The 25,150-nt window shown below is 39.0% G+C and overlaps 13 protein-coding genes across 13 annotated transcripts; 10 read left to right on the top strand and 3 right to left on the bottom strand.

The window, feature by feature from the left end:
* Positions 1-548: 548 nt before the first annotated feature.
* Positions 549-998, bottom strand: rps1202 (40S ribosomal protein S12; the record flags this gene model as incomplete). Its single annotated transcript, XM_056178960.1, has 1 exon — positions 549-998. The coding sequence occupies one exon, from the start codon at positions 996-998 to the stop codon at positions 549-551; it is 450 nt and encodes a 149-aa protein (XP_056036218.1).
* Positions 999-1,397: 399 nt separating this feature from the next.
* On the top strand, positions 1,398-2,178 carry sec11 (signal peptidase subunit Sec11; the record flags this gene model as incomplete). Its single annotated transcript, XM_056178959.1, has 3 exons — positions 1,398-1,424; positions 1,559-1,881; positions 1,944-2,178. The coding sequence occupies 3 exons, from the start codon at positions 1,398-1,400 to the stop codon at positions 2,176-2,178; spliced, it is 585 nt and encodes a 194-aa protein (XP_056036214.1).
* A 483-nt stretch (positions 2,179-2,661) lies between these two features.
* On the top strand, positions 2,662-3,133 carry vma9 (V-type ATPase V0 subunit e; the record flags this gene model as incomplete). The annotated part of the gene is made up of 3 exons (XM_056178958.1): positions 2,662-2,753; positions 2,964-3,014; positions 3,073-3,133. The coding sequence occupies 3 exons, from the start codon at positions 2,662-2,664 to the stop codon at positions 3,131-3,133; spliced, it is 204 nt and encodes a 67-aa protein (XP_056036213.1).
* An 886-nt stretch (positions 3,134-4,019) lies between these two features.
* SOMG_00160 (Schizosaccharomyces specific protein) lies at positions 4,020-4,988 on the top strand (the record flags this gene model as incomplete). Its single annotated transcript, XM_056178957.1, has 1 exon — positions 4,020-4,988. One exon carries the CDS (start codon positions 4,020-4,022, stop codon positions 4,986-4,988), a length of 969 nt encoding a protein of 322 aa, XP_056036215.1.
* Positions 4,989-6,012: 1,024 nt separating this feature from the next.
* On the top strand, positions 6,013-9,000 carry htr11 (serine protease; the record flags this gene model as incomplete). The annotated part of the gene is made up of 1 exon (XM_056178956.1): positions 6,013-9,000. The coding sequence occupies one exon, from the start codon at positions 6,013-6,015 to the stop codon at positions 8,998-9,000; it is 2,988 nt and encodes a 995-aa protein (XP_056036782.1).
* A 448-nt stretch (positions 9,001-9,448) lies between these two features.
* Positions 9,449-10,927, top strand: cid11 (poly(A) polymerase Cid11, terminal uridylyl transferase; the record flags this gene model as incomplete). Its single annotated transcript, XM_056178955.1, has 1 exon — positions 9,449-10,927. The coding sequence occupies one exon, from the start codon at positions 9,449-9,451 to the stop codon at positions 10,925-10,927; it is 1,479 nt and encodes a 492-aa protein (XP_056036783.1).
* A 146-nt stretch (positions 10,928-11,073) lies between these two features.
* On the bottom strand, positions 11,074-12,333 carry avt5 (vacuolar amino acid transmembrane transporter Avt5; the record flags this gene model as incomplete). Its single annotated transcript, XM_056178954.1, has 1 exon — positions 11,074-12,333. One exon carries the CDS (start codon positions 12,331-12,333, stop codon positions 11,074-11,076), a length of 1,260 nt encoding a protein of 419 aa, XP_056036788.1.
* A 1,538-nt stretch (positions 12,334-13,871) lies between these two features.
* Positions 13,872-15,438, top strand: cti6 (histone deacetylase complex PHD finger subunit Cti6; the record flags this gene model as incomplete). The annotated part of the gene is made up of 3 exons (XM_056178953.1): positions 13,872-14,206; positions 14,317-14,523; positions 14,577-15,438. The coding sequence occupies 3 exons, from the start codon at positions 13,872-13,874 to the stop codon at positions 15,436-15,438; spliced, it is 1,404 nt and encodes a 467-aa protein (XP_056036789.1).
* Positions 15,439-15,855: 417 nt separating this feature from the next.
* Positions 15,856-16,144, top strand: rps29 (40S ribosomal protein S29; the record flags this gene model as incomplete). The annotated part of the gene is made up of 3 exons (XM_056178952.1): positions 15,856-15,917; positions 15,968-16,067; positions 16,136-16,144. 3 exons carry the CDS (start codon positions 15,856-15,858, stop codon positions 16,142-16,144), a joined length of 171 nt encoding a protein of 56 aa, XP_056036790.1.
* Positions 16,145-16,682: 538 nt separating this feature from the next.
* On the top strand, positions 16,683-17,142 carry rps27 (40S ribosomal protein S27; the record flags this gene model as incomplete). The annotated part of the gene is made up of 3 exons (XM_056178951.1): positions 16,683-16,688; positions 16,737-16,829; positions 16,990-17,142. 3 exons carry the CDS (start codon positions 16,683-16,685, stop codon positions 17,140-17,142), a joined length of 252 nt encoding a protein of 83 aa, XP_056036791.1.
* Positions 17,143-17,799: 657 nt separating this feature from the next.
* On the top strand, positions 17,800-18,891 carry rlp1 (RecA family ATPase Rlp1; the record flags this gene model as incomplete). Its single annotated transcript, XM_056178950.1, has 1 exon — positions 17,800-18,891. One exon carries the CDS (start codon positions 17,800-17,802, stop codon positions 18,889-18,891), a length of 1,092 nt encoding a protein of 363 aa, XP_056036784.1.
* Positions 18,892-20,169: 1,278 nt separating this feature from the next.
* On the top strand, positions 20,170-20,724 carry fhn1 (eisosome assembly protein Fhn1; the record flags this gene model as incomplete). Its single annotated transcript, XM_056178949.1, has 1 exon — positions 20,170-20,724. The coding sequence occupies one exon, from the start codon at positions 20,170-20,172 to the stop codon at positions 20,722-20,724; it is 555 nt and encodes a 184-aa protein (XP_056036785.1).
* Positions 20,725-22,141: 1,417 nt separating this feature from the next.
* On the bottom strand, positions 22,142-24,775 carry vid27 (WD repeat protein, Vid27 family, conserved protein; the record flags this gene model as incomplete). The annotated part of the gene is made up of 4 exons (XM_056178948.1): positions 22,142-22,508; positions 22,562-24,556; positions 24,615-24,707; positions 24,753-24,775. The coding sequence occupies 4 exons, from the start codon at positions 24,773-24,775 to the stop codon at positions 22,142-22,144; spliced, it is 2,478 nt and encodes an 825-aa protein (XP_056036786.1).
* Positions 24,776-25,150: the final 375 nt, after the last annotated feature.

Below are 25,150 nucleotides of genomic sequence, written 5' to 3'. Positions count from 1 at the left end.
ATCTTTAACTATCACCACGACAGGTGTGCCTTTGTCTTTACAGGCTTGTCCCTCTTGAAAGATATATTCATTGTATTCTAATTGGATCCAGTAATTTTTTTTTTAATCTACCTTCGTTTGTTACCGATGAAAATACCAGTCCGTCCGTGAAACTTTTGGCTGCTAGCTAACATGAACTAACTTAAAAAGTTAGCTAGTTATAGATGATTACCAGCTTTTAATAAACATTCTAAAGAAACATATAAGAAACCATGGAGATTGTGTTTTCTTTGGAACTAATTATAGACTGAAAGACGTTACTTCGTGTAGAAGATTAATGATACACACAATTTTTGCCAGATCGTCATTCACTTCGTTGAGCTGTATGAACACAATATAAGCATTGATTTTATTTTTTATATAGTAGAAACGATTCATCGCTATAATAAGTATCGATAAAATAACAAATGTAAACAAATCTTACTGCTCTACTATCAATTTACAGTCCTAATTCATTTGCATGCTGAAGAATGTATTGTATTGCTATCGAAAAACCATTGCTTCTAGCTTTAAGCAGAAAAGCTGGAAAGCAAAGTTTGCAAAGCAACAGAGTCCTCACCGTAGTCAGTGACGGCAACGCAAGAGCAACCAACGACTTTACGAGCATTACCATCACGGTCAAGGACACAAAGGCCAGCCCATTCACCCAAAACTTTAGGATCGGCAACCTTCACCAAAGGAGTTTGGGATTCGGCACAGAGAGCCTCAACAAGCTTAACATAAGCTTCTTGGTCACAGCTTTCGCAAAGAACGCAAAGGTGAGCTTGACGACGATCAAGGGCCTTGGAAGCTTCACGAACACCACGAGCAAGACCGTCGTGAACAAGGGAACGCTTCAAAACCTCCTTCAAAGCATCTTCGACAGACAATTGGGTGGAAGGAGCAGTTTCCTGCTCAACAGCCTCAACGTTTTCGACGACTTCTTCAGCCTGGGGCACAAAATCTCCTTCTGTTGACATTTTAATTAGAAAGTGTAGCGTTAAATCAAGACGTCCTCGATTATATGCTCCGGGTGCAAACAATAATTTTCTCCATTACTTTTTATGATTATTGACGAAAAAAACAGTCTTAACCCTACCCTATAAGGTCTTGAGTAGTTTGAGCCATGCATTCAATTAGCGATATTTCGAGTGTGTCATTAATACCATATTGAGTATAGCAGCAATGGAGTTCGGATGCTCACTAAACCAAAAACAAACGCGAAAATCGTCTGAAATCGATTCTTCTCTTTCGTTCTTTCATTTTTAAGCTTACTTTTATCGTTCTTAAGAATTACATTCATATTCTCATTGTTGCATTTGTGAGAAAGACTGACTGTCGACCATTTGTCCTTTCCCATAAACGACGCAGCTTGCAAGATGAAGACTAAAATGAATTTTCGGCAGGTAAGAACGATTTTTGGAGCTGAATTTAGCTCCTTTTGTTTATATATTCTATGCTTCGTGGAATTTGAGATCACAGAGTGTGGAAATAAACGAATGTTTATAGACCGAGAATGGGTAGTCTAACTCATGGATAGGTGCTTTCCCAGGTTCTAAATCTGCTCCTTGTGCTTTCGAGCGCATTTATGGGATATAAAACGTTATCGTTAATGACCGACTGCGAAAGCCCTGTTGTTGTTGTATTGTCTGAATCGATGGAGCCGTCATTCCGTAGAGGCGATTTACTATTTCTGGATAATCGAAAACCGGCTTTGGAGAAACAATTGGAAGGTTCGGATCCTTCTCTATGGCAGAAAATTTGGTATGGCTCTTCGTTGGGAATTGGTGACATTGTCGTTTACTCTTTGCCGCACCGTCCGATCCCTATTGTTCATCGAGTTGTCAAGTTGTACGAATCAGAGTAAGTACTTGAGGAAAATTTTATATTCTAGTGTGAGATAGATTCTAACCAGGGACTTATAGGAATGAAACGAAATTTATAACGAAGGGTGATAACAATCGAATCGACGACGTTGGGTTGTTTCCACGAACCATGACTTATTTGGATCGTGAAAAGCATGTAATTGGTGTTGTCAGAGGATATTTCCCTTACTTGGGAATGATTACGATTTGGTTGACGGACTATCCCACCTTAAAATATGTTTTGTTAGGGGCACTCGGCCTTTTAACGTTATTCCAAAAAGAAGAATCCTCTTAGAGCTTGGAATCTCCTACCCATCCTTCTCTTTCTTTCTTTTGCATTTTTTTTACACAAGAATTTTATCTCAAGATACGTATGTTTTGCACACGAGTATTCCCCAGCCTAACAACTATGTGCTCTATGTCAAACAAAAAATAATGAATCAAAAGAGTAGACATTTGAAAGAAAACTAATAACCCGAAATCAGCGATCAATCAAGCTGTCATACAAGAATTTTCGCGCCTGCTGTTCTTAGCTGCGTTTGTTCAATACGGGATTCAATAATAGTTCTTAATTTTTCTACTATAAACTAATTATGGCATTTTCTCTACACATATTTCTATACATCAAGTTGTGATCTATCTTGTCTTTACTTTGCTTTATGCTTGGATTAAGTAACGACTTTGTAACCTTTAATAAAACGTACGACAGCGTAGTTGAATCCAACTTGGACGTAAGAAAAGTTGTTTTATATTTATTTTACGTGTAATTTAGACATTCATGAGCGGGTATTCTGTTCTTTTAGTTGGATTCCTCACTGCTTTGCTGTGTGTGGTTTTTTACTATTTTGCTCCAAAAGGAAGCAATACAAAGTAAGTTTGGAAATAAAAGGAGTGGGAAATGACGGGGATTGTTCTTTTTGGCTGCTTGTACTTCCTAACAAGAACTTCCCGTATTGTGAGTGCCTTTAACTATTCTTACATGCCCTACAAGTCAATCTCTTGATATGTAACGTTACCCTCAATCTCTTGTTTGTGTGTCCGCTTTCTTTGGAGTTTGTTATTAACTCGTTTCTTTTTTAGTACATGGCAAATGACTTTAATCTTAACTTTTTCTTGCTGCTACATATTATGGTAAGGAATCAATTGTGCATACTCTGCTCGATGCAATAGCTAACGAAACGAAATTAAGGGCCATAACTTACTTGGCACAATTACATCCTCTCGAGTCGCCAACTCGCGTTCTAGAGTAGTTTGCTTCAAATGAAAAAATTGTGAAGGATCATCGTTGTCATTCATTATTATAACCTAATATAACTTGAAACAATTTTGATGGAAACCATTCTTGTCCGTTTTCTGACGCATTCTATTTCCACAAATCCAATATTCACGAAAGATCCCAAACCTTTTTGACGTGCATGTCTACCTATATTATTAATGGTCCCCCTTTACCAAATTTGTGTTGAATGCAACTTCACGCATTCAGTTCTTTAAGAAGAACATAGCTTTTCTCTATAACGTTGAAACAAATAATGAAAAATCGTTACGTGTATGCGATTATGTATATTTTTGTATGTCAATACTTGACCCTTTCCAGTCAGAACAATTAATCCATGTTTCGGTAAAAATAAAATAAAATAGAAAGGATGGTGCCATTCAAAGCGTAACTAGGGATCGTCTTCACGAATATGCATCTCCAAAGTCATGTGTCTCATATCGGGACAAACAACTCGATATGAAAAAACTGAAAGTGGATTATCGATCGCGAGATAAACAAGCCCATAGGACAAATGGACTCGTTCAACTTTACAGCCTAAAAGAGAGCCCACGTTATAGACATAATTGATTTTTTTTTTTTTTTTTTTTTTTACTACATTTGTTTGTTTATTGATTAACGAAGCTACTGGAACTTCACTATGTAAGATCGAAAGCAATGCAGCAGTGCTTTAAACAATAAACAAAAGCGCGTTTGAGGTTTATACTGTTGTACGCTTTGACAAAAATTACATTGTATAACTTAAAAGTCTTTTTTTTCGCGAATTGGGTAAACTTTGTGCTCGCCAAGATCCTTTTTCTTTGGAATTTACGTGCCATACCTAATCGGCCTCTTTTACGCTACACAGCAGAGGTACATCTATAATGAGCTATAAGAAAAATGGAAGGAGCATATTTTCCCCCAAGAAGAATGAGAAGGTGATAGAATTACAAGAAAATCCTACTACTGGTTCGTCACAAGAACACTTGGGGCCAATTTCGGGAGCCGAAAGAAAGATTCAGGCAATCTTGGACGAGCATGCTCAAATTATTTTTCTACCGAAAGAATGCGAAAAGGTTCATCGAATTCGAAAAGCTCTTGGGGAACAGCTCCGTGTCTGGTGCGAGGAATGCGAGGAACGAGCCATGAATTACAAAAGCAAGTCGAAAAAACTTCAAGAAGAATTCTATATTCAAAAAGAGCTCGTAGAGCAAATTACTACTATCAAAGCATCAATTCAGGAGAAAGAGCGCGCACAGGAAATTACGGATCTGAAGACTTTAATAGCAGAAGTCAGCAAAGAAATATCAGAGTTGGAAAGGAAACTTTCCATTTTATATGATCATCGATCCCACCTTGTAAAGCGTTTACAAACATGCGACTCGCTTGAACAAACAGAGATCCACGACTTAGAAGATCAACTTTTGCGATTACAAGAACAGTACGACGCTCGGCCCCATGTTAACAAAATCACAAGAACCATATACGCATTACGCGAAAAAGAATCTTTTTTACGATTCATGGTAAGTCAAGCGAATTCTGGTATCCAATTTTACCAGCGCTTTGTAGAAGAAGTCCATCCTTCTGAAATGAAATTACAGTCTCTGTCTCCTTCTACTGCTACTTCCAAGGCTGATTTACCAATATCTGAAGCCGAACGTTCGGAAATCGCGACTTTATTATCCTCCATCTTGCACTCCTTCAAGTCTGCTCTCGAAGTGGCAATCTCTAACAACTGGAAGCCCATTATTATTCTTTTGGAACAAGACATAGTACTATATGAAGAAAGAATGAACAGTTTTTCGTCTATGACCCCATCCGATACTTCCCTCGAAATTGCTTCCCAGAAGTGAAAACTCGTTCCAACTGGTTCCGACTTGTCAAAGGCAGGCACTACAAATACTGTTGATTTTACTGAATCTCTCCCTTCTACATATTTATTCTCTATTTAAGTGTACAGCCTTCTCTATCCTACCAACAACTACTTGTTGGAGTGCTCCTTTCGTTTTATTACTTTCGTTCTAAATCAAAGGATCAAATCTGGCAATTTATTTCATATCCTACCAATTTTTTAACAAGCTCATTTGGAACCGAAACTATACACTACGCTTATTACTTGCGTTTCAACCACCACCGTCATTTGGTCATCCCTTGACATCACTATGAAGAACTAGATTTGCGTGAAGGAATTTCAAGTTGATTTCGCCACGACAAGGTTACATTTAGAATTGCATCGTGTAAATTGAACGATAGCCTTTTTTGGCATCATTTGTTGCTGTGGCTCGATGGAACTTACTGAATCAGAGTCATATATCACATCACTTAATAGTCATCACATCCTCACGTTGAACCGATGATTTCTTTTACTAGCGGTCCTATGAATCGTGCAGCATATTTGCCTACTCCGTATATTTATTTACCCTTTTCAGTCCAGCCAAGAAAAATTCACTCTCCCATATTTTTGATTTAACTTGAAGCCGAATTTTTGTGTAGTCCTCTTCTCTACGCTTTATATCATAAATTCCCCCAAAATTGGGAAACTGCCTTTTGATATTGACATTTTCTTCCGTTTAGAGCTTGATTCACTGTCTTCAAAAAACCTGTTTAATTTCACAGGGACAAAGCTTTGAGCATTTACTGAAACAGTGACTTGACACTTCTTAGCTGTCTTCAGTTCTAAGACTTGGTTCTAATCTGTTAACAAAGCATATATACTAAAAAGGCCAACAGGGATTGACTTTGTCTAAATTGGAGGTTTTTTTTTTTTTTAATTGAGCTCACGATACCTCACCTTTTTTAGCGCTTTCGTTCTCGCAGCGATTTTCTTTCAAGCACTGAATTGAGTAACCTATACAAAGAAAAGCATATATCATCAACATGCCTCCTCCAATTTCTGCAGATTATCGACCGAATCATATTCCCATTCCCAAGTTTAGTGCTGACCAAATTACATCCAATTTTAATACTCCCCAGAAGCCTGAGCAAATGGGAAGGGACATTTTTGATATTAATGAGCCTTTCCCTATTCGCAGCACAGATGCAGAAAAAACATTACGCGAAAAAATCAATTATCATACTTGGGACGAAACAACCAAGAAGGTCGTTCACAGTATTGTATCCATAAAAGGATCTGCTTTGCGTTCCTTTGACACGGAAAGCGCTGGTGGTTTTTGTGCTACCGGATTTGTTGTAAATAAAAAACTCGGTTTAATTCTCTCGAATCGTCACGTTGTTTCTCCTGGTCCTATCACTGCCCGTGCTTCCTTTATTAACTATGAAGAAATTGACATATATCCTCTTTACCGAGATCCTGTCCATGACTTTGGATTCTTTCGCTATGACCCTGCTTCCATCCGCTTTCATGTGGCCGATGAAATTCCCTTAGCTCCTGACCTTGCAAAAGTTGGTTTAGATATCCGCATCATTGGTAATGATGCAGGTGAAAAGTTATCTATTTTAAGTTCGACATTAGCACGCTTGGACCGACCAGCTCCTAACTACGGAATTGATAACTATAACGATTTCAATACATTTTATTACCAAGCTGCTAGTGGAACTAGTGGTGGAAGTTCAGGGAGTCCTGTCCTCGACATATCCGGCGCTGCGGTTGCTCTAAATTCAGGTGGATCCAATAGTAGTGCATCCTCCTTTTATCTTCCATTGAACCGTATTGTTCGTGCCTTACGTTGCTTAGAAAATGACCGTCCTATTACCCGTGGTACTTTGCTAACTGAATTTATCCATTGGTCCTACGACGAATTATCACGTATTGGCCTCCCTAGTGAATTCGAAAATAACTGTCGTACTCGCATTCCTGAAAGTAATGGATTGCTGGTAGTTTCAAAAGTCTTACGAGGTAGCGAAGCAGCTCGTGCTTTAGAACCCGGAGACGTTCTGATTGCATATGAAGCGGATGGCCAAGATGCCGCCTATATCATAGACTTCGTCTCTTTTTTTGAAATTGTAGATGAAAAAGTCGGAGAGCCTACTCGCTGGCGGATTTATCGCCCCAAGGTTGGTTACCTGGTAGTGGAATTGCATGTTCAAGATTTGCATAGTGTCACTCCTTCACGTTTCTTGGAAATCGGAGGCGCCATTCTCCATGATCTCTCATATCAACTCGCGCGTTCCTACCAATTTCCTCTAAATTCCGGAACATATGTAGCTGCTTCAGGAATGCTAAATTGGTCGTCAGGAAGCCGGGACTTTTTGGTAACGAAACTTGCAAATAAACCGACCCCTAATTTGGACGCGTTTATACAGGTGGTCTTAAATCTGCCAGATAATGCGCGTGTTCCTATGCATTTCAGAGTTCTAGGGAAATACGAAGAAGAGTTTACAATTATTACAATTGACAGACATTTCTTCATGTCTAGTATTTTCCAAAGAAATGACAAAGAAGGGACTTGGGATCGTGAGGGTTTACCAGCTCCTTTAATTGCCAAGTCGCGGAGGCCAAGTATCATTCCAAGACCAGCTGAAGGTGCTAAAAGTTTGGAGGCTATTCAGAACTCTTTGGTTTTAATCCATTGTCGCATGCCTCTAAGTATCAATGGTTTTAATTCATCTAAAGCCTACAGTGGCACAGGTGTCATTGTATCTGTTGTTCCTCCTCTAATTGTTGTTGATCGTACTGTTATTCCTGTTGAGATTTGCGACATTCGATTGACCTTCCAATCATCTAGTGCTATGGGTCGTATTGTGTATCTTGATGATAGAATCGCATTATTGTCGTGCGATTATTTACCAAGCAACATAGTACAACTCGAATTCGCCGCCGATTTTATGCGTACGGGTGATGAATGCACTTTAGCAGCTCTTGATGAAGATTTACAATTGCTCACAAAGAACACAACTGTGCGAAGTGTTTCTGTAGTTGAGACGGAAAGGTCTTCTCCTCCCAAGTTCCGTTATGTGAATTGTGAGGTTATGTCTTTGATGGAATCTTCGGCCTCAACGGGTGGTTTAATTTTCCGTGACCGAGAAGATAAACGTGAAATTGTGGCTTTATGGATCTCCGTAATCCATCAAGAAGTTAGCGGAAAAGAGTATACGAATAAATTTGGGCTTTCAATGGCTTATGTGCTTCCTGTGCTTGAGCGTCTACGACTGCCTCCCTCTCTTCGACCTCAGCCGGTGGTCAAAACCGCCGGAGTAGAATTTTCCCACATTAGTTTGGCTGGTGCAACTACATTAGGAATGTCTCAAAACCGCTCATCTGAGTTTTACGTAAAATCGAAAGAGAACGGTACGATACCTCGCCCTCTATACGTCGTTTCTCATCTGAAGCCTCTCCCAGAAGATTCCTCTTTAAGAGTCGGAGATGTTTTAATAAGCGTAAATGGAAAAATGATAACTAGAGTTTCAGATCTTCATGAATTCGAAGAGTCTTCAGAACTAGACGCAGTTATACTTCGTGATGGAAAGGAAGTAAACTTTAAGTTTCCTTTATATACGGATACTCCTACGTTTAGTTCCGAGGTTGTCTCTTGGAATGGAGCCGTCGTGCATTCTACACACAGAAGTGTTTACGAACAAGTGGAGCCTGGTGTTGAACTCCCGGGTCCCGATGGAGTCTATGTCGGAAGTATTCTGTATGGATCACCAGCACTGAATATGCTTCGAGCCGCACATTGGATTGTAGCTATTGATGGCAAGCCAATAAACAACTTTTCCGACTTTAAAAGGATTGTCAGTGAAATCCCTTCGGAGCCTTACATCCAAGTTAAACAAATGAATCGTCGAGGCGCAACACTATTAGCTAGTATCCGCCCTGATACCCGTTTTTGGCCCACGTATATAATTGAACGAAATTCAGACGGTGACTGGACCACGAATTTTCTAAACGATAAAACTGTATCATAATTGTTTTTATGCTATGGTTGAGATACGACATTCATGACCACATATATAAAATGCAAATTAATGAGTCACAGCTTATGATATAGAATAGCACCTATTTACGAAGTCAGCTGACGCTGAAAGTACAATCAAGATTTTTTAAAGTTCGATATTTGTTCAAGGATAATTCATTTAGCTCAGTACAACAATTTTTCATGTACTCTTTGTTTTAAGTGTAGAAGAACTTACAAAAAAAAAGTAGTAAGTTTGTTCATATACGTTGCGTTTGGTTCGTTGGTGTGAACTTGTTTGTTTACATATTCACCATTTTATAGGAGCTATTGTTTACATCGACTAAAACATATTTATAGCCAAACAAAAACATTACTGCTTCCACATACACATGAATGACCTTCTTTAACGGCACTTCTGCAAAGATTGACATTATCAGTACATATACGATTTTTGGAAAATGGAATTAGGATTTGATTACTGTCCATTCGAAAGCTTTGTATCACCTAAAAGAAAACGATTTGAAACCAAATCTATCCGTCTACAAAGCAATGTCAATCTTGAGAACATAGCCAAACAAAGAGGATCTGAAGAACTAACTAAAGAATGCTGGAAATTGTTCAAGGACTTGAAGCCTACCCCCCAAGAAAAGGTTCATCGTGAACAATTTATCATCAAGCTCAAAACAATTTTGAAAAACTCTATTCCGGATAAAAATTTAGACCTTTTTGTATTCGGCTCCACTGAAAGCCGTTTAGCCATTCACCAGTCTGATATAGATGTGTGTATTGTAACAAGAGGGAAAGAACAACTACGCTCTACCTGCCAGCTGGCATATATATTACACACCTGTATGCAGAAATCAAGAAGCTATCAGAAACTGACCAATTGTCTAGATGGAATGAAGAGAATTACTTGTGTACCAAGAGCTAGAGTTCCCATTGTAAAAATTTGGGATCCACAACTAAACATCAGCAGTGACATCAATATCAACAATGATATTGCAAAATTAAACACGGAAATGCTGCATCTTTTCGTTAAGATTGACCCACGCATGCGAGCACTCGGACTAATAATTAAATACTGGGCAAAACAACGAAGCCTTAATGATGCCGTCGGCTGCGGGACAATCACTTCTTATACACTTTCTTGTATGATTGTTAATTTTTTGCAAACTCGAAATCCTCGCTTGCTTCCTTCCATGATGGAACTGAATGCCGGCCAGAAAAACAATGTTCAATTCACAACAAACCTCGGGAATTTCCAGAAGGATTCTCATCGAAACAAGGCTTCTTTGGGAGATCTCTTTTTAGACTTTTTCCGCTATTATGGATTCTTTTACGACTACAAAGAGAGTGTCGCCTCCGTCAGGAGTGGATCCATTTTAAATAAACGTGCCAAAGGGTGGAATATGGACATGAATAGTTCTTTATGCGTTGAGGAACCATTTAACACATCGCGCAACCTCGCTAATACGGCGGACGACACAAGTGTAAGAGGATTACAAAGTGAATTTCAGCGAGCCTTTCATTTGCTTAATGGATACCCAGCTCGTCAGGCGCTGTCAAATCTAAATGAGGAATATCAATTTCCTTCCGAGATACATGCTTCCTATGATATGTACCCCAGTCCAGATATGCCTTTTTTCATTGGTAATAACGAAGTAAATCCTTGGCCAGCTGAAGTTGAGAGTTTCCCGCACCCTTATTATCCACCTCAGACAATCCCAATCAACGACTGTAATTCAAACTATGTTTACTATATTCCGGATGAGACAAATTCACAAGCGTGTGCAGACAGGCAATCGAGCTATCAGTATTCGCAAACAGGAGACTTATATTATGGTAAAAAACCACCGTGGCACTACTTGCCAAGCGATTCGTGGTTAGTCTGGTACCCTGGTCAGGAAGACTTTCGGCCTGCAAACATGTTTCAGTAAGAGTCTAATTAGAGAGGAAAAGAAGAAGGAACTATATTGCTGGTTTACCTGTAAAATAAATAAGTTATCAATGTCATAAATCAATAATGAAATGATTAAAGGAAACGTTAACAAAAATATCCATAAACTTCACTAATTGAAGATAGCTACTTGAGCTTCGCCAAGTTTATATTCAAGCACAAGATCATTACAGATACTCCGTATATTGCGAGGCAAGCAGCGATAAATCGAGTAATCTTTAATTCTTTTTCTGAAGCAATATTAGGAGAAACAGCATTGTGCGAAAAGAAATAATATAGTAGACCTGGAAGAACGAAAGAAATGAAAGTACTACCCGTACTACCAACAAAAGCAAGAACCAATTCAAGGGAGGATAATGAAAGGGCAATTAATAGGGAAGTTATAAGAATGCATATTGTCAGTCCTGTATGGTAACCATTAGACATATCGTGAGCAGAATAAGAACGACGAATAGCTTGATACAAAGAGTTTCGACATGGATGGCATTGTAGGGGATAACTAAACAGTACCAATATTACGATAGCAAGTTTTCCAAAGGTAATCAAAAAACTTCCGTCATCATACATAGCAATTATATTGCCCGAGGTTAAAGAACCAAAGGAGAGGTAACCAGCGATTGCAACGATGAGATACAAAATCATCGAAGAAAAGACTGCACTAAATAAAGTGAAATTAATTAATCCGTGCGAAGGGGTTTTAACTTCATTAATAACGCTGAAAGCGTTCTGATGGCAAGTGAATCCAAACACGAACACCGGAAGAACAGAAAGATATCCAGAAAGAGACTCGGGACGAAAGTAACGAATCTCTCCGCGTTCCATATCTCCTTTAAAAAAGTGATAAATGACAATAACGACCAAGTAGCTAAGAGAGATTAAACTTATTATAGATGTATGACGAAGAGAATCTAAACGGCGTAAAAAAGCCAGTGGAGTCAAAATTATAATAGAAATAACAATCCATGTTTCACGATCTTCAAAAATTGAAGCAGTAAAGCCAAGTGAAGGAGCAATTTGCGGCATCAAATCTCCTACAATAACGAGATAGCTGATAGAAACACCAAAACATTTGATAGCAATAGCGGAATCAAAAACAACTGCTAAGGAAGGGAATGTATGCTTAGCAACGGCAGCAAACGAAGCCTTTCCACGAGGAAGACGGTCGGCACATAATGACACAAAGTACAAACCTAAAAACGAAACAAATGCGCTGAAGAAAATAGTAAGGCAACCAAAAAGCAAGCTAGTTTTTGTAAAAGCATGAGGCATAGACAAAATGCCAGCGCCTAATATGGTGTTGGCCAAATTGACTACAGAGGAAAATAAGCCAGCACTGCCATGATGTACAGAGTCTGTAGGAGATTGCAAACGTGTATAGTCAGACATGTTTGAAGCGAGAACAATAGAACTAAAATCAAGTAATGCGAGATCTTGGGAAAGCAGACTGTAAGGGATGGCCTTGTATAGTATCAGAACGACTCGTCCTTTCTCAAATTAAAAAATTAAAAACGAGAGGAAAGAAAAACGAATGGAAGAAAATATTAATTTAAAAATATTTGCAAAGCAATTGAGGTATCCAACTATCAACGTAAAAAGAAGGGACCTAAAAACAAAACAAACATGCAAACCTGCGAATACGTAATGAAAACGGTATTTTTACCTAAACAGAGAAAAACATACAATTTTAATAAAAGACGATGAAATTACACTTCCATACTACTGGAATAGTAAATGTACAAGGACACTTTTGAACGGTGTAAGTAAAGACACTAGTGCGTGGATGAATACCAAACAACAACAACTTGAAGGATAAGTACTTATAGCAGGAGAAGCGAACAAAGCCTATATGACAACAGTATCATAAATATGATTGTTTCTGTAGTATGTATTCAAAGAACGGAGGAAGTTGAGCTTTCAACTATTGTCCGCCATAATGAATGAACTTCGCGCAAAATTAAGACCTATCGAGAAAGGAAATATAATTTGAGCACCTTTAAATATTGCTAAAACCATTAGTAACTAGCGTTAAGAGGTAAATTACAGATGTGAATTTCTCGACTTGAAGCTTACGCTAGAGCTATGAAAACTGGAAGCACCGTTGCAAAAAAGAAGAAGCAAGTCTTAGCGATTTGGATGATGAATGGTTGCTTGTAGCATAATTGGAAGGGTAAAAGTTTGAAGACTCAATCCTTGGTTTTCAAGATATGCAACAAAACATGAAAAGAAGGAAATGGCTATCTAAAGAAGGGATTGAATACCTATTTGAGTAGCTGGAATGCTTAATTTATGCCATTGAACTAAAAGTCGAAGCAACAATGACGAACGGATTGAAATCTTTGTAGACTGGCCAGTTTCAAAGTAGAAAAGATATATCAAGGTCTAGCTCTTTCGCTATCTATTTTAAAAGAAAATCGTTTGCAGTTTTGTTACGACGACTTGATCGCACAGAGTTAAAGGGTTTCCTAAAAGCTCTTCGCTTTAGCCCATTCAGTTTGAGATTATGTGTTTCAAACAACAAGTGTAACCTGGAAAGCGACTTTTATTCAAAGCAACTTCTTAACAGCATAAGCCGACAATTGTCGATTGTTTACATACCAGGTGGTAGCAAATATGATTGGGTTTCTTTCTGTGTAAGAAACAGATCAATCTTAAAAATCAATTCAGCTTGAAGAAAGAAGAACTGGAATTACTCAATGACTGCTAAATACTTTGTGGAATTATATAAGTCATGAAACATATCAAATTCAAGTCTGGCAAAATGGCAATTATAAACATAAAAAAAATAAAAAAGTCTTCAGCATTTTCTGCAATATTTCAAAGAGTTATAGTCTACTGGACCAGGATATTGGCATTTGACCATGCATCATAAACTTGTCTACTACTTTATACACCCCAGGTCAATCAACAATCAAATTTGCCTTAGAATGCCACGAACTTCTTCAAAAAAAGTAGAGAACAATAAAGAAAGAAAAAACAATTCAAAACATGAGAATGAAAATTCTGTAAACGCGACCAATGGTTCGATTTCAGAAGAAGAAAATGAATCTTCCAAGGGATCAGAAATTACTCGTTGCGTTTGTGGAATTGAGGATAATGACGATGATTCAAGTGATGGAGGCTTATATATTCAATGTGATCAATGTTCTGTCTGGCAGCATGGCCACTGCGTTGGATTTCAAGAAGAATCTGATGTTCCTGACGTCTATTACTGTGAACTATGCCGGCCAGAGCTTCACAAGCTTTATCAACGTGGAAGAGGGTAAGGTTACAATGAATACATTACCTGGGAATTATTTTCGGTTTCTGCAGGGCTTGCGTTGCATGGATGTATTCATTGAGCATACATACAAATTGAGCTAACCAAATTAGACCAAAACAATCCAAATACATGGGTCTTGTTGGTGAGCAGAAGCCTCAGCAGTCAGAATCTTCTGATGCTTCTCCTCCATCACCAGTCGTCAGAAGACAGATTCCAAAACAGCGTCTTACGATGAACTCTCGAGATGCAGCTTTGGATTACGAAGAATATCTAACTATTGCAAAAGAACAATCTCTTCTCAATAGGAGGTCTAGAGGGTATGGTAGATTTTGACAGGTATTTGTAGGATTTGAGTGCTAATATGGATTAGGTTGTCCAAATCGGCTTCACCTGTTCAAGCATCCGTTTCTGAAGAAGCATTGCCAGTGAAGGAAACACCAAAGGAGCAAGAACCAGGATTAGAACAAGAACAAGGACATGGACCAGAAGAAGAAGAGGAAGAAGAGGACCAAGAACAAGAACAAAATCAAGAACAAGAACAAGAACAGGGACGTGGACATGGACGTGGACAAGAAGAGAAACGTAAAGAACAAGAAGAAACTTCGCGTGAAGAAGGACAGGAACCGGAGCCCGGAAAAATATACAAAGACGAATCCATTCCCATAAATACCATTACCACTGAAGAAAAAGTTGAAGAAGAGAAGAATTTGGAAAGCGAGCCAGTCAAAGAAGAACCAGAGTCGACTCTGCCTTCTCCTACGAGTGTTCAATCTACACAAGCATCTTCAACTGCAGGGCGGGGAGGTGGTCGGAAATCCAAAAGAGAAGCGCCAGTGGATCACGAGAAAGGAAGTTTATCTCCATCCATAACTGGCCAACGAGGACCAAAAAATAGGAAGACTGGTTCTAGAAAAGGGAAATCATCTGGGTTTTCGGCAAATGGCCATCGCTCTGCACCCAACCATGCAGAAGGGGAACAGACTACAGAGGCAAGTACAAAACAGAAAGGCTTGCATCCAAGGATTACTATCACTGAAATGCGGAGGCGTGTTGCGACAATGTTGGAATATATTGGACATATCCAGGTAGAAATGGCATCTCAATCAGCGAATGCGATTGCGGTATCGCAAATGACGAAAGAAATCTCAGAGGACGAGAAGGAAACGCTTCGTCAGGTGGATAACTTGACACGGGAATTGTTACATTGGGAGCAAAGATTTGGTAAAACCTGATTTCAAAGCAATCAGGAACCTCTTGGCTTGCATATTTATGTCTTGACTTTGTTGAACGATCTATATTTTACGATGGATTTCGGGTTTTTGGTAATTTTGTCTTAATTAATACTCGTGAAAATATAATTACAACGGCAATGGCTTTCGATGGATTTATTTATTTAATAATTTGCTATAGATAGGTATCTAGAAACAAGGTTCTTATACATTGCAATATTTTCAGACGGTTTCTATTAGTAACGCTTTAGACAAGCGAAAAGCAAACGTTTTCTTGCTTTGTGCACCAAAATGTGTTTGTTTGTTAACGAGCCGAATCGTATTTTCGTGGAACACATAGCCCTACCCTAAGGGGGTTCGCAGTCACATGTTGTGTCTTTTAGAAGAATTGCTACCGGCAATCTTTCCTTCACACGCAAAATGGCTCACGAAAACGTTTGGAACTCTCATCCTCGCAGATTTGGTAAGGGTAGCAGACAATGGTAAGTTACAAGCAGATTTTTTGAATGTTATATACTAAACATTCATTTAGTGCTCACACTGGTCGCCGTCTTGGTTTGATCCGCAAGTACGGTTTGAACATCTCTCGTCAAAGTTTCCGTGAGTTTGCCAACGACATTGGCTTTTACAAGGTATGTATTCTATGTTTTCTGAAGAATCGACAAAAAATGAAAGGGAACAAGTGCTAACATTGACTTAGTACCGTTAAAATATCTTTACGGTAACTTTTACTGTCTAAATAAAATCGCGTGCACTACGGATCATCTACTTTACACTTTGTAGTTTAAGCAATGTAAAGGTCTTGTATGGTAGCTATTGAATTGTAAGCAAATCAACGTCTGTAAAAGAGAAAAAGAGGCATCCTAGTTATTAGCAGTTAGGAGTATACTAGTTATGAGAAGCATTTGAAATAAGGACATCTCTCTGATCAAGGAGAGGTTTGGAGGTTAATTGAGTGTACAGATTTTAGAAGTCGTTAATAGAAGGGTTTCAAAATGTCTCGAATATGAAGAATGGATGTGAAAAGAAAAAGAAATCAATATTTAAGTACAAGCGAACTCAATTCTTATTACTTTTTAAATACAATCATTTCCAGCGAGTTTCATTTTTTTGAGATGTTACTCTAACGAGGTATAGCGTAAGCACAAAAAGTGACAAAGGAAAAAAAGCGTGACTGCTTTTTGGGACGACACAAAGAAAGCAGCGAGTGGCATTTTGGAATCTACCTCAAGCAATTCACTAACAAGATGGTGGTATGTTAACATGAAATGAACACAAGAATGAATAATAACAAAATATAGTTGGCAGTTGATCTCTTGAACCCTACTCATGAATCTGAGATGAGAAAGCACAAGCTTAAACAGCTTGTCCAAGGCCCTCGCAGCTTCTTCATGGTATGTTTTGAAGAGCAAGAGAAACGCAAGTAAAGCAATTACCACACATGGAATACGAGCAAGTACAATACTAGAATTGGAAAGCGGTATCGATTAGGAAGCTTGCTTTGTTTTTTTCCTTGCAACGGAGTTGGGAAACGGATAGCTAACATATGATTAGGATGTCAAGTGCCCTGGTTGCTTCAACATTACCACTGTTTTCTCCCACGCTCAAACCGTTGTTATCTGCGGCTCTTGTGCTTCCGTTCTTTGCCAACCCACAGGTGGTAAGGCTCGCCTCATGGAAGGCTGCTCTTTCAGGAGAAAGAACTAAAGCTCTTGATGCTTTTCTGCATTATTAATGTGCGAAATAAAATTTTGTCTTGAGCATGTGGTAATAAATGTGGTTGTTTTATTGTGTTTGTTATCGTATAATAAAGTAATTACAAGTGTAAAGTAAAATTGAAGATGTTATGAAAGATGTAGTGCAACATTTGTTTATGGACTCAATGTATGCGTAAACGATTTGACTGGACATGAATGGCAAGTTCCTGTTTGTTGAAGAGAATGCAACGCCTCATAAAATTTTCTGCGTGGCTGGCGAAGATGGTCGAGGTGGATGTTAGCTATTTTAAGTATATAAGAGCAAGCCTTGCAAGCGCTACTTACTCTTAAAGAAACGGGAAACGGTATAAATGTAGAGTAGTTTTGGAAAAACAAAAGAAAAAAAAGAAAGCTATAGTGACAAAAGCCCAAAAGGTGTCGTTTTCTCTTCCAGAAAGTCTATCGGGTATCTACTTTTCTTTGCAGGTGAGGCTGCAAAGTTGTGTATCGATTCCGGAGACAACCAACTGTTTAGGAAGTTGTAGAACAACACCAAGGCGGTTTTGCATAAAAACAGTGGAAAGAAGAAGGATACTAGTTTTTGAGGATAAAAAAACGAAAATTAAACAGAGAAACCGATGCTGGTGGTGAATACCAAGGAATCACGATGAAAGCGACAGAATGGGTGATGAAGCTCCGAAACCAACGGGAACGGTGGAAACGACAAGAACAACGAAGCGATTGTGAAAGCGGTGACAAGGTAGAAAGCGAAAACGATGCAATTGAATCGTTGATGTTTTCGCAAGTCCGACACGGCGAAGTGTACGGGATTGAAGGAATAAGCTGTTCAGGAAAGACGGAAGTGTTATATCACCTTGCGGGAAATGCCTTGGTAAAGTCAGCGCAGGCATTGATCTTGGTGATCAATAGCGAGTGGGACTGGAACCAAGAGCGATTGGTGCAAGTGGTGCATGAGAAGCTGATCCAAAAAGAGAAGCATTTGGAGGTGTGTGGATGTGGTAAAGAGAATGCAGACTCGTTTTTATCGCAGATGCCTTCCTCGTCGTCGTCATCATCATCGTCGAGCGAAGGCGTTGAAGGAACCGTGCTGGAACCCCAAAGGAAAGACAGTTTGGGAAAGCCTGTGGAAGAGGAAACGACGACGAAAGGAAGAAAAACATGCACTGTATGGAAACGGGCACAAGAGATATTACAACGACAGTGTGTGATAGTATGGCCTACGGAATTTGAAGGATGTTTGGATAGCATTCCAAACAGTGCAGACGAACTTGAAACGATATGGAAGCGACACCAACATGGAGAAGGAGAGCCTGTACCGCTTGGATTTCGAGAAGCCAAAGAGGAAAGAGCGGCTGATGGAGAGCGATTTGGATCACTGGAAACAAAGAGAACCGAGATGCATTTGGCGTATGTATTTTTGGATGGATTGTCGTCGTTTTATTGGCAAGTGAGATTGGAGCGAGGATATGGAAAGCGCTATTTCGAGTTAGAACGCAAGTTGAGGACTGCATCCAAGATGCTAGGTTGTCGGGTGGTGTGTACGAATTGGTGCTTGAACGCAAAAGCGCATTTACCAGTGACTTTGGAAACGTTTCGAACCGAGCGACGAGCACATACGCGATTTTACTTTGAACAGCGGCGGACGAAATTGGGGTGTTTATTTTTTTTGGATGCCAAAGGAATCACGTATCGCAAGCAGGACAAGGACGAGAATTCGCAAAAGAAATTCATGGGATAAGGCAGTCCAAGGGCAATGCAATGCAATGCAATGCAAAGGAAAGGACAATGATAATGATAATGATTATGATTATGATTATGATGATGAATATGCGGGAGCGACAACATACCCAACTATGAACGAGGGATCGCATCAGTGTGATGGAAGAGTTCGGTTCTTTCATGCGCTGCTGTTTGCATGTTGCATGCTTTTTTGCTTGATTTTCTCATTTTATTTTCATTATCCATTCTCTCGTGGCCGAATTTCTGTCATACTCTCTTCCACTGCATGATTACATCTCCCTTACTCGAAAACTGTGTCTTCCTCCTCTATTATAACGAGGTCGTATCACAACACCGAGGACAACTAACTTCGTTGTTTCGAGGTGGTCGAGGGAAACTTCGCTTAAAGGACCGAAGATGTATAATCCTAACGAGAAGCTTTAGGAATCTCGGCACGGTTTAGGTGTGTCATAGGGAAAAAGTTCGTATGACTGAAAGAGTCGAGAGGAGAGGAGAGAAAAAAGCGGGAGAAAAAAGAGGGGTTCCGTGGATCGCACGGCAAAAACAGCAAAAACAGCAAAAAAAACAGACTAAAAACGATGAAATTTGGAGGGAAAACGAACTGAAAAAAAGGAGATGTCTCTTGAAAAGAATGTCTGTCGAGTCGAAATCATTCTTATTTCCCTGCACCAACTTGTTATATTATTCTTTTTGGAATGCAAATTAGGACATGTCTGGATTTGCATGATTGGCGCGAACGACTGCGAATTGGGTTTCGCTTCCGGATTGTCTGGTTCGTATTTTATTCGTCAACACGAAAGAACACGCTATTTCGACGTAACATTGGTTCTGTTCCACCAACCTTGCGTTTTGTTTACATCATTAGAGTTTGGCTCTTGGAGAATTTAGGTTTGTCCAACATATGATATCAAAGTTGCTCGAGAACATCCGGAATACATGGAGGTAATTCATGACGATTTGATCAGTAAAATTGTTGCGTCACAATGACTTAGAAATGGTTTTTGAAGTTATTAAAACGTTGGTCGTCCCAGCCGCCTTTTGCTTCTGTACGCTGATCGTTGACTCCCAAGAAGAACAACAAAAAATCTGATCCTTTGTGTGGACTTGACTCAAGTTGGTTTGCTTTGATTTGCTAATCTTTGATTCTTTGCTACTCGTCCCGACTTCTTTTGAGACTACTACAGCTGACGTTTTTGTTTACATTCAAAACAAAACAATCTCTTGTGCAATTATTTTCTAATTTTTCTCGTCTGATCTTGATTCTATTGTTTTCAATATGTCGCCTATCAGACAATACGGTTGGTACCAATGGCCCATGCGTATTTTCCAATTAGCCATCGCTACAATCTGTTTGGCTTTGGCTGCTGCCCTCGTTGATCAACAAGGCGACGGTGGTTCTCCCGGTAAGATCAACTTTTGTGTCTTTGTCGGTTGCTTTTCCATCTTGACGTTCTTCCTTACCGCCCTCGGTGCTTTCTGGCCTAATCTTGTTGGTAATGTTTATTTAATTGCTGCTTACGATGCCTTAAACTGGATTTTCGCTTTGACTGCAGGTGTCTGTATTGCCGTGGCCATTCGTGTCCATTCTTGTGCAAACCGAAGCTTTTTGGACAGCAATCATTTCACCCAAGGCAGCGGCAAGCGTTGCAGAGAATTGCGTGCTCTTTGTTTCTTTCTTTGGTTCTTGTTTGGTCTTTACCTTGTTTCCTTCATTATCCAATTCTTCGTAAGACACGATGTTGGTACTCATACCTACAACAGCCGTGGTGGTGGTCGTAAGAAGGGAAGCGGCCCTGCCGTCGCTCCTCGTCCTGCCATGTCGGCTGTTTAAAAAGCACCTTTCGGTGCCTTTTTCCAAATCCTTGTTGGGAGATTGACATTTCCACAGCTTTGGTAGCTGTGGTCTCCTTTGTTTCCAACAGGATTTGATAAAAAACTTTTCTCTTGGAGTTATTTTTTGTATTTTTTGTTTTCCAAGAAAAAGTCTATTCACAAAACTATTGTAAGCTCCCGAGTTGGAGCTCGGATGATGTTTGGTATTATTTAATTATTATGATTACCTTTTGTATTTTTTATGACGAAGCTTACTACTGGAAAGAAAGAAGCATATGTGTCAAGAAGTGTTTCTTTCCCGGTACCTGCGGCTTTTATTAAAAACCTAGATAAAAAAACCCCCAATTTGCTTGCTCTCCTCTGTTTGCAACAACAAGCTAATTTTTCGAACCGTGTCGTCGAGCATACGCGGATTCTGTGAAAGAAGGAAAAAAAAGGAGAGAATTGTTTACGAAATGTTATTGTATTCAACTATTTATTGGGTTTTATTTTATTTTATTTATTGAACTTTGTCTTGTCTCACTGGGTTTCTTCTTTTTTTTTTTTTCTCTTTTGAATGTTTAAAATGTCGACGACGACAAAAGAGAAACTCCCTCTTTTTTCAAAGAGGGAGTTTGATTTTTTTTGTTGGTTCAATCTCTTGATTTTGGTTTTTTTTTTTCTTTTCTGGCTGTTTGTCTTTAGCATTTCAACATTGTTGGGTTATGTGTGAAGAAAGACTACTTTCCAAATGGTTGTGCTTTTTTGATTTTTTATATAAAGAATAATTATGTTTTGAAGAGCAGTTGTTTGTGATGATTACAACCAGCGGAGAGTTCTTACAGAAGCAACAGCAGTGGTCGATCCTTTGCAATTCTATGTTTTCATTTCATGATGCTGCTTCTCGGCGTTCTTTCTCCCCTCCAGCAGATCCCAAAGGTAAGCTTTCTTCTTTGGGAGCTTTTTCGATCATTATATATGTCGGTTTCTTTCGTATTGTCTCGTATTTATATATCAAATATCTGTAGCGGATTGGTTGGTTGAAAAACTTTGTAATTTTTCTCAGCAGCTTTAATGAGTTTCTCCCAACCCTGAAGTGAATTAATTATACTAATAATATATGTTTGAGAAAAAAAGAGGTTTTTAAGAACTAAAAATAGTTTGTAGTATAACATTAGTGGAAACAAACATAAACAGTTTTCAACGCTTAAATTAAATATTGCAAGCCCACAGAGGAAACCACCGAATAGATCACTTGTATATTATATTCATTCATATCTTATTTGTCTATCGAAACTTGCTAGGAATGCTATGAAATTAACAACAGGTATCCTCTTCCTTCATTATAATCCTTTTTGGACTGGGAACCTTGCTTATAAGAAACCAAAACTCAGAATTCATCATAAAACTTACTTTCTTTATCTTTTCGTTGCTTTCTAATATGGTTCATTCACGATATCGCTGCGGGAAGGTGCTTTGAATGTTGGGGTACAGATAGATGCTCGGGTAGGTCGACGTAAAGAAGACTTGTCAATCATGGTGACATCGTCCGGCAAAGCAACAATCATGTTTTTGTCTGTGCCAAAACGGAAGTCCTCGGCTTGAATGTTGGCTTGGTAGCGTCGAAGCTTGTATTTATCCAACTTGCCACGCTTGACGAGGTCTAAATTCCAGCTAATCAAATACGGACCAACACTCGTTATGATTGTTGTTTCTTTAGCATCAATTCCTGTATTGAATTTCGCTGTTGTAAATGATATTCCGTCTTTTAACTCGCCTTGCATCATGGCGACATGTTGTGGACTAGACTCATGTTAGTTCCTACTAAATTCTTTCCCCTTCAATCTTTGACTTACCTTAACTGAAGACGCTTTGGCTTTGGCTTGCTGTCTTTACCAAAACTACGTTCAAATCCTAATTTGCCTGCGTAGCGTCCATCTTTGATTCGAGCATCGATCAACAGCAAATACGTTTTGCAAGTAGCGAGAACCCAATTTCCATCAGCTGTGACATCGATACCAATGATGGGTTCGCCCAAGGCAGGGAGAGCTGTTTTGGCATTAATACCAAGCCTATCGAATAATCGGATATCGCCTTTATCACTTGCAACGGCAATGTAGCCTTTCTCAGTGGTGGCCGCTGTATGAAAGTGATTGCGTGTGGCATATTGCTTAAACTCCTCTGCCACCAACTTGTTTCCTTCTACTCGAGGATCAATACGGAAAATGGAATTATTCGACAATCCCACTAACGTCTTTTCTGCAGTCATCTGCGCAAATTTATTGTCAGGAGCCACGGCCACCAATGGTACATCGTCATGGATTTTCCATTCGTCTACCACTTTTCCATATTCTACATCTAAGTTGTATAAGTGATGAGGCGAATCTTTCGTCTGAAATACAATCGAGGAGTCTTGATTTTGCAACAAAACCTTGGTAGGCTGTAACGGTTTACCGTTCGGTTTAGACAAGTTATTAATCGATGTGTCAAATTTTAGGCTATCGTCGACATGCTTAAATACACCGATTCTATTATTTCGTGCAACATAAGAACGATCATTTTTATATCCCACTGCCAGAATACTATTCTTCTCGTCCTTTGTCTCTTTTCTCCATCTTGATTCATCAATGTCGCTATCCTCACTTTCACTAAACTCTGCAAAAGAATCACGAACTTCGTTTTCACTTTCCTCTTCCAAGTTTCGCTGTTGCAATTGGCGCAGCAAAGCTTCTTCGTCTTCCTCAGACTCTGCATCAGGCATCTCATCATCCTCATAAAATGCATCTCGAACGTATTCCCGGTCATCATCCTTAATTTTGAGCCACTTTTGTTGATTCAAGTTTTCCCATAAAGCTCGCATAAGGATTTCCTGGAATTTATCCATTTCTTCCTGATTTGGAAATCGTAATAACCATGAAAATGCAGTTCCAATTTCATCATAGTAATTCCAGATGAAGGAAAGATGCTCAAAAGAAAATACTGGATTCATGTTTGACCCCACCGATTGATTCATCCATTTTCGCTCCTTCGACGTGAGCGTAAACCAATAGTTCCAATTTCCAAGGTCATAAATACATGCTTCTGCATCTTTAGTTTGCAGAACGAAGATTTCTTCCAAAGAGTCAAATAAATGAAGCTCGGCATGAACAAACCCCATTAATTCTCCTTCGAACGAATCCTCTGTTTCCTCGACTCCATCTTCGTCTGCTGCTCCTAGGTCTGTTTGCCCTTCTTTTGAGATTTCTTTTTCCAAATCAACCACTTTCGGAGCCTTTTGCTTCTTTTCGGTGATTCCGCATGGAGTTTTCACTTCGGATGCTTGTGGATTCAAAGTTATGAAATCTTGGGCAGCTAGTTCATCCAATTCATCCTGGCTAAGTTTATGAGACTTGTGACGAGCCAAGTCTTCGGATTTCAGATCCAATTTTGTTATTATGTTCTCCAAACTATCAGTAGACGATTGAAGACGATTAATAGGGATACTGAATTGTTCCAAATCTGCAATCGTAGCTTTGCTGTGAGGTTGACGGTATTTTCGTTCATACATGCATTGCAATGCAACCATTTCAAATGTGTACGCCACTCCTTCTTGCAACCCATCTTCGCACGTAAATTCATATAAAGTTCCATCTTGAAATTCTGGGTTATCCCACATCATCGTGATTCCGTCCTTTTTCACTTCAAATCGTAGATTCAATCGTTCATCCAGTAGAAATGCTTGCTCATCTTCAACCTCATCGGATCCATCTCCCTCCAAGATTTCTTCTCCTTCTTCATACGCTCTTTGAATTACCAATTGATATTGGAATTCCACAGTTGTCCTTCGAATGGAAGCACTGGCATCCTTAAACCTGTTTTCAACTTATTAGTCTCGTGTCTTCGTTTGTCTTAAGTTTCACGAAAACGTACATGCACTCTCGAAAATCATTATGAACAGAATATAATTGACCATATGGAATCTGCATAATTTCACTTGAGGTGGAATTTCCCCATATGTATTTCCTAAATTTCGTTAGCGAAGTCATAGTCATTGTGCATTATCCGTACCCTAAGGATTTCAGCATAAACATTTTCAAATTTTAAGGTAAAAAAGCTCATAAAATCCCAATTCTCTTCCTTTTCTCACCTTTGGCACTTTGGATGCGTCTACGTGTTTAATCTCCTTGAAGTCATTGCCCGAGGAACAATGTTACTTTTGTTTACATAGGAAATTCAGTGATTCAAAGCAATCGAATATGAAAGGCTGCATGATTGAACAAAGGAAAGCTTTTACACTGTTTTAGTAGAGAAATTTTTTATTGTTTGTGAGATCATTGTAGATTACTTCTCGTTTGCAATACGAACAAAAGGTTTAGCTGAACAAAATCATAAAACTGCGTGTATTATTTGAATTAGTGCATTAAATTAGTTCATCAAAAAAGAAAAGAAAACAAGGAAAGAAAGGA

The sequence above is a fragment of the Schizosaccharomyces osmophilus genome, chromosome 1 (assembly GCF_027921745.1).
Source record: "Schizosaccharomyces osmophilus chromosome 1, complete sequence".
NCBI lineage: Eukaryota > Fungi > Ascomycota > Schizosaccharomycetes > Schizosaccharomycetales > Schizosaccharomycetaceae > Schizosaccharomyces > Schizosaccharomyces osmophilus.
This window is presented reverse-complemented; position numbering and strand designations above follow the sequence as displayed.